The 13,493-nt window shown below is 42.5% G+C and overlaps 1 protein-coding gene across 2 annotated transcripts in view; it reads right to left on the bottom strand.

The window, feature by feature from the left end:
- SNRK (SNF related kinase) overlaps positions 1 to 13,493 on the bottom strand; it is an 87,692-nt gene that overhangs the window by 43,470 nt on the left and 30,729 nt on the right. For both annotated transcript variants that reach the window (XM_069211967.1, XM_069211968.1), the window contains exon 4: positions 5,091 to 5,232. In XM_069211967.1, the coding sequence (XP_069068068.1) occupies positions 5,091 to 5,232 (142 nt within the window). The remainder of the gene's footprint in view (positions 1 to 5,090; positions 5,233 to 13,493) is intronic.

Genomic DNA, 13,493 nt, shown 5'->3' with positions numbered 1-13,493 from the left:
CAAACTAGCAAAATTCACACTCCTCACCCAGACTTTGAAAGCACTACAAAACATTGGCCCAGTATACCTTAAAAATCACATCGGACTTCACAAACCTTACAGAAACGTCCACCTGTCCACACTCTTACTTGCACAAATCTCACACATACAGAAAACCAGAAATGCGGTCAACCCTTCTCCTACATCGCTCCTAACACATGGAACGAACTGCCACAACACAAGCCTTGTTCTCACTTTTGAATTCCACAAGAAGCTGAAGACCTGGCTTTTCGAGCAGTCCACTAGGCCGTAGGAGTGCCCAGACTCGCACCTGCTTAGCACCAGGATACCCTCCAGGGTGATTGTGTACTCTACCAATCTGCATAACATACATGGGTACAAGAGTGTGCTCTATACGGACTGCCTGGCCTAGGTCTGCAATTGGCACTGAGCAAAAATACTATGTGGTCTGTGATGCAGCGCAGGGAGTTTTTGAAGATGTAAAGCTCAATGTGCTTGTAGATACATCAGTTTTGGGTTACTCCACTGCACAGGTAGGTAAGATCAATGCCGTCTTGCTTGCCCATCAGAAAGCTAATCCATCAATTTCCCCACTAATTGTGTCGGATTCGGCATTCTGTGTGCAAGGTTGTGATGTGGGATTACCACACTGGGGCTTGAAAGGATTTAGAGAAAGGACCACAACACCTCATCCTTAACTGGAGAACCTCACCACCATTGGACTCAAACAACTGGTCACAACTCCAGCCCTCTCAGCAGGACATATGCTCCACTCCATCTTCTCTGCAAGTAAAAGCATCTCTGTCAGCCACACTGGTCCGACCACCACTGCATCCACTTGACCTCACTAAACCCACCGTACGCCACCAGGCCTACCGCGATCCTCGCAGAAGCTGCAACAAGGTCACCGAAGACCAGCTCACCACCTTTCTCAGCAAAACCCCACGAATGACATCCAAGGATGCCAATACCTCGGCACGCAACCTCCACCGATGGATACCTAACTGCGCCAACACACTGGCTCCCCTCGGAAACCCACAGATAAGCAGCCCTCCAAGAAAGCCAGCTGGTTCTCCCACGCCCTTTGAGAGTCCAAGCTCACCTGCAGACAAATCAAGAAAAAAAATAAAAAGGAGGAGCAGGATTTTGGCAGACCACGCAGCCTTCAAAACCACCATCACAGCACACCACCACCTCATCAGAACAGCAAAGAAAGCAGCCATACAGGAACGCATCACAGCCAAGGAACACAACAGCAAAGAACTCTTTGTCATAGTCAAGGAATTCGCCAAAACCAACACAGAGACAGCAGACATTCTCCCCTCTCAAAACCTCCGAGACAACCTTGGCACTTTCTTCCACTGCAAGATCTAGGCCAGCTTTGCCACCCAAGACCCACTCACTTCACCCGCAACCACCGCACCCAATGGCTCCAGATCCCAGCCGACCTTGCCCAACTGGACCACCCTCACCTCTGATGACACCCTCAGGATCATGAATAGCCCCCTCGGACCCCTGCCCTCACCATATCTTCAACAGAGCCGGCACCACCATCGCACCCGAGCTCTACCACACCATCAACTCCACAACCTTCCAGGAGGACTGGAAGCACTCAGAGATTAACCCTCTGAGATCAGCTGTGAAGTGCCTCCGGAATGCTCTCTGAGCCTCACTTGCAGCCATCATCAAAAGCCAAGGACTGAACATCGTCTCCTACTTAGACGACACTCTGCTGATTCTCTCGACGAACCCACAGCCACCAAAAGCAACTTCCACAACGGGATGAAGGCAGTCGCCACCTGGATGAAGGACAGCTGCCTCAAGCTTAACTCAGACAAGACCGAAGTCCTCATCCTGGGCTCCATCCCCTCTGCCTGGGACGACTCCTGGTGGCCCGCAGTGCTCAAAATCCCCTCTCCCACCCACACCCATGGACCACACACAAAACCTCAGCTTCATCTTGGACTCCTCACTCTCAACTGCCAAGTCAATGCTGTTTCGTCCTGCTTCCACACGCTCTGCCTGCTTTGTAAGATCTTCAAGTGGATCTCCAATTAATCCAGGAAAACGGTCACCTATGTACTCATCCGCAGCAGACTCGACTACAGTAACACACACAATGTCTGCACCACCCAGAAACGCCTAAAGAAACTGCAGAACATCCAGAACACCTCAGCCAGACTCATCCTGAACATCCCACGCCGCAGCCGCATCACCGGCCACCTGAGAGACCTGCACTAGCTATCTATCAACAAAAGAATTACCTTCAAGTTCCTCACGCACGCCTATAAAGTCCTCCACAATGCCGAACCTGCATACCGCAACCTCTCCTTCTACATTCCCACCAGACATCTCCGCCCACCTGTCCCTCGCCACCAACCCACAGATTTGCAAGACCACGGATGAAGGAAAATCCTTCTCCTACCTCACTGCGAAGACCTGGAACTCCCTGCCTCTACACCTCTGACAATCACCAGCGCTGTCGCAATTCAGGAAGGACCTCAAGACCTGGCTCTTCAACTAAACTGCAGATCCAAAGACTGATACAGCCACAATGATGACAACATAAACAATATGTGCAGTATATAAATACAACAGAGTCTAAGCTTGATTCATTTGATACGGTCTCCCGATCGAACTGGTTATATTAAGGAAGTTAGAGAAACACTCTTCAATAAAAATACTCTGACTACACCACTGAAGAAAATACTACTGACAGATGGCTTCCTAAGGTAGGAAAGCAAATTCAGGAACGCATCCCTGACAAGCAAGTCTTCAGTCCATTTTACAGATTAAATGCTCCAGTGCTTGGGTTAGAAGGCACATCCCTAATAATCCTGCCACCACTCCCAGGTGCAAAGAAAAAGACTACGGTGTCAACTTATCACATCAAGAAGAACTATATAGGAGATTCTGTTCAGTGTTCCCCTGATGGCAAAAAGTCTCAAACTTCTGAAGAATCACAGCTCTGGAGACCCTAAGAAGCGTAGAGCAGCACTGAAACAGTCACAATTCCAGGAACTAACAGTCCTGCAGTGCCTCCAGTTTTACACCTATCATCAATTACTGATAAAGGCTTGTTGCAGCTGTGACTACAAGTGCTACATCAGAAACTGTAAATGCACCACTGTAAGAATCTAAACCAGCTGAAATGACAAGAGATGCGAGAAATCGCACTATGTAAAGACAAGCCAATCCAGATCCTGAAACAGGAGCTTTTTTTCTTCTGTCTATCCAAGAAACAAGAAACGTCCACTCGTACAATTAGTTGATGTGACAGATGGGTTCTTACCTATTGCCGAGGCCATGGCAGTCATATTAACCCACCACAGTCCTACCTGTGGATCGTTAATGCAATATCATTGTTCATTTCTGTGGTTTACAATGTCATTATTTAATTAATGGTACCTGTAACATTACATCGTGGAGCCAGGTGGGAGACCCTTCTGGCAAACTGATACTAATAGTGTGCATGCATAGGTTTCTAACACTACAGGTCCACTAGCATAGACCCTAGGTATAATTCATATTCATCAATGAAAGTGACTACATTTACAGATGGTTGCCAAACCTTTTATAACTGAACTGCGAACCTATTTTCAGAACAAACTTTCGGGCCCCATCTAGCTTTAACAGACATAGGACAGGGGAATTCTCTAATGTAATAGTAGACATAGTTTCTATCCTCTTAACAGTTTTCCTCTCAAACAGCAATTGGTTGTACACATTTCCCACACCGGACTACGCCCTTTATCAGACTGCGGTCAAGATAGTGATCTGCCCATAAATGTGGCAGATGGTGAACTGCACTCGAGCTGGACCACTTTTCAGAGTGGGATGCTGGTATGTGTCATCAGTTCACTAAAAACACAAAGCTTCTGAAAAATATTGGTGTTGATACCAGTCATTTTTTATTCAATTTAAAACTGGGTGTTTCATTTAGCATCACTGTAAGACTTCAATGTTAATTTTCTTTCCACATTTGACTACTGTTCTAAACCTATGCATTTGACTTCTCTAGTAACCACGTGGTATATCTTGTGTATTGTACGAAAATCAACAAAGAACTGAGATAGAAAGTAAAGTGTATATAAGCCTGGGATAAACATATATTAAGCAGAGAGACATTTTCGGCTCTTCGTGTGAGCTCTGCACAAGCTATGCAGCAAACATCCTTAGCGAAGTCCAATGGATCCTAAGACAGGCCCTTATCAGCTCTGGAGTGCCAGAACTTAGAGAGCGGCATTCTCAAAGTACAAGAGCTTACTGACTAGTTGTTCATCTAAGGTATGCAGGCTAGAAGCCACTTATTAAAATAATGTGCTCAAAAGGCTTAGCAAGGAGCTATAAACGAGAGGATATTACCAAAGAATGATTTGGTTACTTAATTCTTGAATTCAGTAAATACCACACTTCCTCCCAAATTCACTGCTTTCTTCAGTTTTGGTGTAGCTCATCTAGGCAAAGCCTATTAAAACTACCCCTATTATCTGTATGGAGATGAAAAGTGATGCTCACATTCTGTTGCCCCTGAAATTATTAGCACTCTCAAACTGACTTGTGTCTGCTTTTGAACAGACACTTCAAACAATGGGTCAGTTTTACATACTCTAGCTGCTATAGTACCTAGAAAGTAATTCCCAAAAAAACATTTTTTCTCCATGCAACGTCTATGGGGATTTTGCAGTCTTTGGACACGAGTACAAACTGAACTACACCAAAATTTGCAGAAAGGAAGATCTGTAGATGTGTAGAAAGAGCCTTTTTTGTATCTAGGAACATGGATTTGCCTATACCCGCGAGGATCCACGGGTACCTGCACCTACGAGCAAGAAGCAAGGCCCCGATTGGCTGGCCGCAACCTTAAGGTTGAAGAAGCCATTTTGTTCCTTTGCTGGGCCCTCGGGAAGAAAACAAATAAAAACACACATAAGGGGTCAGGATAGAGGTATTCTGACCCCAAGGCACATGCAGGACCTCTAAAAGACACCTCATGGGCACACAAATTGTCCTTTTTTTATTTTATTGGTTATCTGTGCTGGTGTTACAACAGAGGATTGGAATATATAATTAAGAGCTCTTCAACTTACTCTTTACATTCTTTGGATACATGCAGTGGCACTGTGTATTTACAGTCCATAATCATGGTCAACGTCTCGCTGTCATTTGCTTCTTGGAATGGAGGTGTTCCGCATACCAGCATGAAAAGAATCACTCCCAGACTCCATATATCTGAAAAGAAAAGGATATATGTAATGAAATGCAATTGACAACAAAAAGGTACAGCACACAGTCTAAAGCAACTCTGGTCATAAATACATCTTTCAAGTGGGTGCTTTACCCAAGAATATCACAAACATTTACTCTTGCTGTGCTAGTTATGTTTAAGTTATGTTTAGGTGAAGTTGGTCACGGCTTCTTCCTGATCCATCAAGGGTGAACAGAAGAAACAAACGCAATACAATAACCATGCAAACTGCCTTACTTTTCTGAGGAATTCATTTTTCTGCAGTAGTTACAAATGAATCTGTGCTTCGTTGTATATTTTATAATTCTACAATCCATCTCCTATTATTCCAGACCACACCACTCCCCTTGAGCGCCATCCCAAACTCCGTAGTTGAGCTGGCCAACTTCTCTTTTCCTCTGGCCCCCAATCCTCCTCTTCCTGCTTCCAAAGTGGCTCGCCCTTCACTTTCTCCTGCTCCATCCACTGCAGGCTCTCAAAATGCGGTTTAGCGCCCGCTCTCTTTGAAACTGCTCCTTATACAATTGGCCTTCTCCCTTCAAAGTCCAAAATTGATCTAAAGTGAGCTAAAAGCAGAATATGGATTCCATTTAAAAAACACAAATAAGCAACCAACACTTGTTACGTTCTGCCACTGCACTGCAAAAAAGGTTGTTACTGTCAAGCATGTGCTCAGTGCATCCATACCCTGTGCAGGCTGTGTCTTGTCTCTCTTTATTTGCTTTTAACAGCAAGTCACTACCCAGTAATACAATCAATCTCCGAGCAAGGCATTATCAAAGCCTTCTGACAACATGTTTAGCAGATACGAATTTGGCAATCTTACTGGCCAATCTGCGCACACGTATGAATTAAAAATCCCACCTTAATAGGTGGTCGGTGCCACATGCCACACTGACCCAGTGGACAGGCTTTTCAAAGAACCCCAAAGTTAGCCTTAATCTAGAATAAATGATATGACATCGTCAGGGAATCTCTTGCACCTGCACTGCTCCCCAGCGGATATAGTGCAGTTTGTTTTGAATCACATATCAAATCAAATTAAATTCAGAATTAGGGTTACAGTTGAGATAAACTAAACCATCCATGATGTCAATCCCTATCCCCCACAGGAGGTCTTTGGGACAAGGGCTCACTGAAAGAAAGGTGGCGGACATCAATACAAGACCGCTCACAGGAGGACGTGGTAGTATCATTCAAAAAGATGCAGAGGTCTTCGAGAAGAACGCTATGTTATTTTGGTGGGGTAGATATTTCATTTTAAATTATTTAATTTCTGCAAGAAGTGAAACAATGATCAAAAAGTATGAAATACTTTCGAAAGCAAGTTTAAAACATCCACCTTTCACCTGCGAAATGTCAGAAGATTTCAAAATACCGCCATTTCACAGAATGTATAATATGTAATCACAGGGGAGTAAACAAGAACTGGGCACAGCGGAACAGCGTAAAAGTGAGAAATGCCTTGACCATGCAGCAAAACCCTCAAAAGTAAAAGAGAATTTCACACTTATGCCAGGTCCAACAAACATTACTTTAGACCAAGAGCTTCACTGAAGCACACACCACTGCCTCTACCGGGCACGCTCCTAAAGAGTTTGTCATGCAATTTTTGTGATTAAATTCTTGCGGAAGCTACGTTTACAGTGGCCATCCATAATGAAATAATTGAAAGATTCTGGTCAGTGGAATAATTACTTATCTTCTCAAGGTTTTACTCAACAGTCAAACAAAGAAGATGCAGGCATGTGCCTCGTGGATGCTGTCCCCTTTCCAAGGATACAAAAAGTAAAGGAAACCGAGTCTTAGTGATTTAATATTAAACAAGTTCATAAGTAGCATAAAAATATGAAAAACAGGAAAGGTGGAAGTTAATATATCAATATGTTTTTATATAGTGCCACTCTATCAGCATATGTAATACACAATTTCAATTATGGAGCTGGATGAGGCTAATCCAGTTAGAGACTAAGTGACAAGTGATAAGTTTAAGTTTCAAAGATAGTGAAAAGATATTTTGTAGTTAAAAACCAAGAATGGAGAATCAGAATGGAAATGTATGCATAACTAAAAAAAAAGTGAGCAAGACTGCATCATGAAATTCTAGAAACTAAAAAGCCAGGTGCTGTGCCAGAAAGATATTTATAAATAATGCAGAGGGTTTTAGCGTGGCTCTAATGTCATTGGCCTGCCTGCAAAGTTGAGTTAGTAGAGGTTTGGCAATTCTAAGCAGGGAGAAAGATTCCCGCTTGATTTTTGAAGCAATGTAGTCACAGGTTCCTTTACCCTGAAGTAGAGAGAATTACAATAATCCAATCAGGATCTAATTAAGGCACAGATTGGCACTCTAACTTCATATGTAAGGCGAAGCAGAATAGGTCTTAACACATCCATGTAACGTGCATGATGACACCAGCAGAGACTTGTGCCTCCATCCTAAAGTCTGGAATAAAGTTTGAATCCCAGGCATTTTACTGTGTTAGTTCAAGGAAGACCCAAAATTAGAAGGCCAAAGCAGGAAGAACCATAAAGCAGGGATGCCACCCGACATAACAATCTAATTTGTTTTCCCAAGATCGATTTTCAGACAGTGAGGGTCCTCCCTTTTCAACAGTCTAGTGAGGAATTCTCAAATGATGAAGGAATTGGAAAGTTTGTTGTGCATATGGCAGATCAGCGGTCATCTGCATAGGTACATAACTGAATACCAAAACTTCTAAGGAGTACAGAATAAGGCTGAACACAGATGATGAATAGAGGGCTAGAAAATAAGCCCTCCTGTATTCCAAATGTCACCGAGGTAGAAGATGCTAAAACTGAACCACATTCACTCTAGCTGTGCTCTGTCTTTTAAAAAGGAAGAAAACCACTGGAGTACACGTCAGACAAATTAATGGTGGCCTCATGCAGATCGTCCATGGCAGACTCCAGGCTTCTATTGGAACGGAAGAGGAGGTAAGCGTCAGCAAGAAAATAATGTTTTATGTTATGAACATAACTGCTTACAACATGTTTCTCAGGAAATGTTGCCGTTTCAGGAACTAGATGGAATAGAGGGATCAAGATCAGGTTTTTCTCCACAAGAGGTTTTAGAAGCCCTTGCTTGAGTTCTGCCCATTTGGAGGGAGAAGCTGATTGCATTTCCTTTGCAGTTAGGATTTTTAAGATGAACATGTATTGGCTTTGCATTCCCAAACGAAAGTCGACCTATGTGCTGACAGCATAGTAGTTTTTCAGATTCTCAAAATAATCCTGAGCCAAGATACTCTTACACAATAACAACCTATTTTATGCACCTTCTAAGATGGCAGGTCTAATGTGACGGAAGAACATTATTAACATTGTCTGGCAAACTGCAACACATATGGTTCTAAATAGGACTTCTCACACAAGGGGATGAAACCCGTCACCAAATATCATATGTGAAATAACTTCTATTTAAGGGTGAGTCTTCACTGTGGAAGGAAGTCTCGTTTCACACACTCAGATCAAATCTTGATACGACTATATTTTAATACCTCAGGAGTCAAGAGGCCATATTGAACAAGGCAGGAATCCGAGAACAAAATATTGCCAGCACGAACTAATATGTATATTAAAGTAACAAACTGCACCGTATCAAATGCAGAGTACTTTAAAAGCGGGAAGATAAACAGCTGAGATGTCCGCTATTTTCGTCTTAAAATGTGGACCAATTAATTCTCAGAAGCACTTCACCTCTATTTTTAGCCTCCTTCGGAATACATTTCTGTGACCCAGTAATACAACGCTATAGATGATCCAAGATGGTTACAGTTCTTAAAACAATGTCATTATGTAACATAATTCAAATACAAACAACGAAGAGGCAACTTTTATGCCTCCTATTTGAACAATATTATGTATACATTTTTGTTTTCTTATATTCAATAATGAAATGCCGACTCAGACTGCTTTTGTTACTGGGTTCAATGGTTAGCAGAGTATGTGTTGATTTTTTGTTGGAATAGTGTCATTAGTTCGTGCAGCTGCTTTTAAGCCATTGCTGTAGATCATAAGACACATGCCACCATTTCAGTGTGATGCAAACAGGATTCAAGGCTTCACTTTAAAAAGAGTTCTTGATCAGCCCAGGTAGCTTCTGCTACACAAGTATCCATTTCTATCCCTGTAAAGCAATCTTATGTGGCTTTCACTGTCTTTAGCTTCCAGCCATACACACACACACAAAAAGCTAATTTGATTGTGTAATAATATTTTGTAACGAGTCTTCCCACGTACAGTGCAAACACAGTTTGGTCTAATGTACAGACTGACAACCAACAATATCCAGCTGTTCTCACTCTTCTGTACAAGAGAAGTAAATGCTCAGGAGGCGAACAATACCAAACGAACAGGGTTCAACCTGGTTAGGCAGCAATGCAAAATAAAGAAAAGAGCAATTAAAATATTTTTGGTGTGTGTTTTTGCAAAATCCAAGCTCAAAAGCATTTTTTTTTTAAATTTGGATTCACAGATTTTTCCCAAACTTAAAAAAAAAAAAAAGAGAAGAGAAGGTCTCCGGTGCTTTTCCTTTTCTTTGCCCCTGGGTGGGCCAAACACTCTGGTTCCAGCAGGCAAGAGCTGTTAAAGTGCTCCCACCCGCTGGAAGCAGAGGTTTCATCTCTGCTTCCCTGCCTGCAGAGATGTGGGTAGGGAAAGAGAGAAACGATTGCTCTCACACAAGAGCTGCATGTTTAGCAGATCCCTGATGGCAATAGCAATGCCGGCTCCCGCAGGACGTGGCAAACCGACTACCAGGCCTTGATGCTCCCACTGCAGTACCACTGGGTGCCACGGGGAGGTGGCGGTCCTGGGGGCTGCAGCAGGGATCACCCCCTACATCCCCTCTCCCCCGACTGCAGTGGGGATCACACCACTCCCCCCTGCATTTGTTGCAAATTTGTGCCCCCGGGGAGTTGGAGGCCCCCGTGGGGGTTGGGAGGGCAGTTTCTGGACCAAGTGCTACCTTTCTGCCAAATTTGGTGGAATTCTGGCCAGTGGTTTGGGTGCTTTTCCTGTTCAAATTCTCTAAGGGAATTAACATGGGAAACAATTTTTTTGACACTTCCCCAATCCCCCCTCTGTTTCTCTGCCCCCAACCGACGGATCACCTCGAAACTTTCCAGACATCAGCTGAAGTGATTGTCAATTTTTGGGGAAAATTTCATGAAGATTCAACCAGTGCCAAAGAGATAGGTAATTAAAAAACTGCTTTTTCTATAGAAACTAGGTCCTAACTATAACTACCTAGTGGCAACCTCCACTACGTGATATATATATATATATATATATATATATATATAAAAATAATGAACGTCTTTTGTTTAGAAGCTGTGTATGTTTCTTATACAATGGAAACAGTGTGCAGCTGAATCTTTAATTGACTGCAGGAAGCCAATCATCACGTTTTCCCTCTTAACAACATATTGTTGGTAATAGCTGTTGATTAACACACAGGAGGAGTACAAAGGATTTCTAAAGTGGGAGACAGGGGGAAACTTGAAACAAGAATGTTGTGCAGTCTAGTTGTTTTTAGATAAGGGGGTGGGTACTGGAAAACTTTCCTTTTTAAATGGGCACTCTGCATGATGTGACTATAGGGCCCAGAGGAAGGCCATTACTGAAACATGTTGCCCATTACTGCACTAATGCATTATCGGAAATAAAATATTTTTTTCACCACATACCCGATTGTTGTGCCACTTCTCACCTTGACCTGTACTCTGCATTACAACGGGGTAGATACTGTGGGATTCTGTGGCGAGGAAAAGGAGTGGTCGATACATACATATACGCGTACATACAAACATTAACTAAAAGCAAAAATGTATTTGGTCCTCAAGAAGTGCATAGTCACTGTAGTATCAGGCACAAAGAACTACTATGGGTGAGGCTGTGAGCTTGCGAAAAGGCTGTATGCAGTAAATCAAAATTAAGTTGGTCAATGGCTAAGTACTGTATTATACTGCAACATTTATATAGTTCTCATTACCACTATGTAGGGTGCTAAAGAGCTTGGCTACATAGCTAGCATGCTACACAATGTAGGGTGTGTGATCGAAAGGGTGTTGTTTTGATCCTATGTGGGAAGGGTTTCAAGGTTGTGAGTGATGACAAATAAGGTGCAGTTCGCATGGTACTGGATCCAGTGCTTAGCAGTGTGATAGATAAAGAAGTGGAGTGAGACACAAGCAGTATATGCTTTTCAGTGAGCTGGGACCATTGAACAGTTCTGCAGATCCCTTTATGGTATTTCTTATGATCATAGTCTACTTAGCTGGTTACTGCACTGTGATGTCCATTCCAAGATATATTTTTAAAGCTTATGGTCTTGAGCAGACACAGGCTGGAGAAAGACATAGTGGAGAAATCCGCGGAGATGAATTCTGGAAATACCCCAAATCTGATTGTCATTGTGAGATATCAAGGACTGATCTTAGATTGTAGCTAATGATGGTCTAAATTAAAGTCTTTCACTGGCCATCATTATTTGGCAATCCTCTTCAGTTATTCTATGCCTGGTCAGTTGTACAACATTGGGTGATGGAAAGGCCATGATCTGAAGCAGTTTTGTCTTATGCGAGTGTCAAGCCATATAATGAAATTATTATGCAGTTTGTATGAATTACAATTCAGACCACTAAGTGATATGGTGTATTAGTGATGGCCAGGAGAATTGTACATTGTATTGTACTGTAACAGCATATAAATAGAGTGCTTACTTCTCCTGATGAGGCGCCGTAGCACTTAACAGGGAGCACACTACTCGAGCACCCAATGTTAGAGGTTATTCAGTGGTTATTAGGAATAGGTTTGGACTCCTAAGAAAGCAATTCCATGCATTATTCTAGTTTTTACCTGGTAGATTAAATTAAAAGGAAGGGTGCTCTTTACTTGGAGATGGCATGTAAATCCATGCAAATGAGCTGCAGTATGATGGGCATTATTAGGCTTCAGGAATTGCTTTTAGAGGAGAGGCCATGATCTCAGAGATGCGCTATGACAGAATTTGCAGAAATAGGATAATGAAGATTAAGTGGCACAAGCACATGGCGGTTGTACTCACAGAAAGGAGGAATGAGAAGGATGGTTCGCCAATGGGAGGTTCGTTTGAGGGACAAAAGTAGAGCCAGCTATGAGAATTTTTTAATTCAAGATACATTTTCATGGAAATGCAGAGAAAGGATTTTTGAGATTGCATGCAATCTTAGGATGCAAAACTGTAGAAAGAAAACATTATTGTACACAGGGTAGTGCTGTAGTAGGACATTTTGCAAAGTACTAGATTCAGACAGTTTATCCCCTGAAAGGCTTCCCAGCAGACCACCGCTTAGCAAGAACAGCTAATCAACTAAAAAGCTGGAATCATACAGTAATGGCTGGACACATATGGAGAAGTGTCCAGGCTGCCCTCCATTACAGTGTTAACCTCATGATCATAGTAACGTGTGTGAGCATAAGTGGAAAATAATGCCAACATCGAAAATTAGGTTAAGCTAATGCGAGAGTCTTCTGATGTGAATTCTTAAAGGAAACATATTATGCATACAATTTCAGTAGAATCAAAAGGTCTTAGCTAACACATTACCTAACAAGCATTTGCAATGCAATAGGTCTTGCATATTTAGAGCAAGTTCATTTTCATCTTTTGAGGAAAAAAACTAAAGAAAACATGCACAGAAACTGAGAAAAGATGACGTGGCAAAATTAAAAAAAGTTAGCTTTAAAAAATAAAACTTTGCAATTTTGTTTGTCCTGCTGGGAACGTTTTTGCTAGTCACAAGCCTTCTGTTTGCTGGGCACTAGAAGTTAAAAGGAAAAAATAGTACTTCGATCACGTTCGGAGCAGCGGACAGGTCCTAATTAAGAAGAATCAACTAGTACTTGATCCCTGCTCTACACAGAGAAACGGAAATGATGCCAGGCATGCGTTGACGAATTACAAAGCTGTAAAGAAGAGTGCCACGTAAACCAACAAATGGTGAGTAACAGGTGGTCTCCAAGCCCTTTACTGAACACAACAGAGTCTTGTAAGCGAGACGCATGCCCTAGCACATGCACATGCAGGCTCAAGCCTAAAAATGCAGAAAGGGAATGCTAGGCTAGAATACTGGTCGCTCTGTTAGCGCTGTTCACTCAAGAACAGAGAAGAGAAAAGGAATTTCATAAAGCAAAGATGGCATCAATGTGAAAAGAAGAAAACTGGGATGCTACATACATCAGA

This window comes from Pleurodeles waltl, chromosome 10 (assembly GCF_031143425.1).
Source record: "Pleurodeles waltl isolate 20211129_DDA chromosome 10, aPleWal1.hap1.20221129, whole genome shotgun sequence".
In the NCBI taxonomy this organism is placed as follows: Eukaryota; Metazoa; Chordata; class Amphibia; order Caudata; family Salamandridae; genus Pleurodeles; species Pleurodeles waltl.
This window is presented reverse-complemented; position numbering and strand designations above follow the sequence as displayed.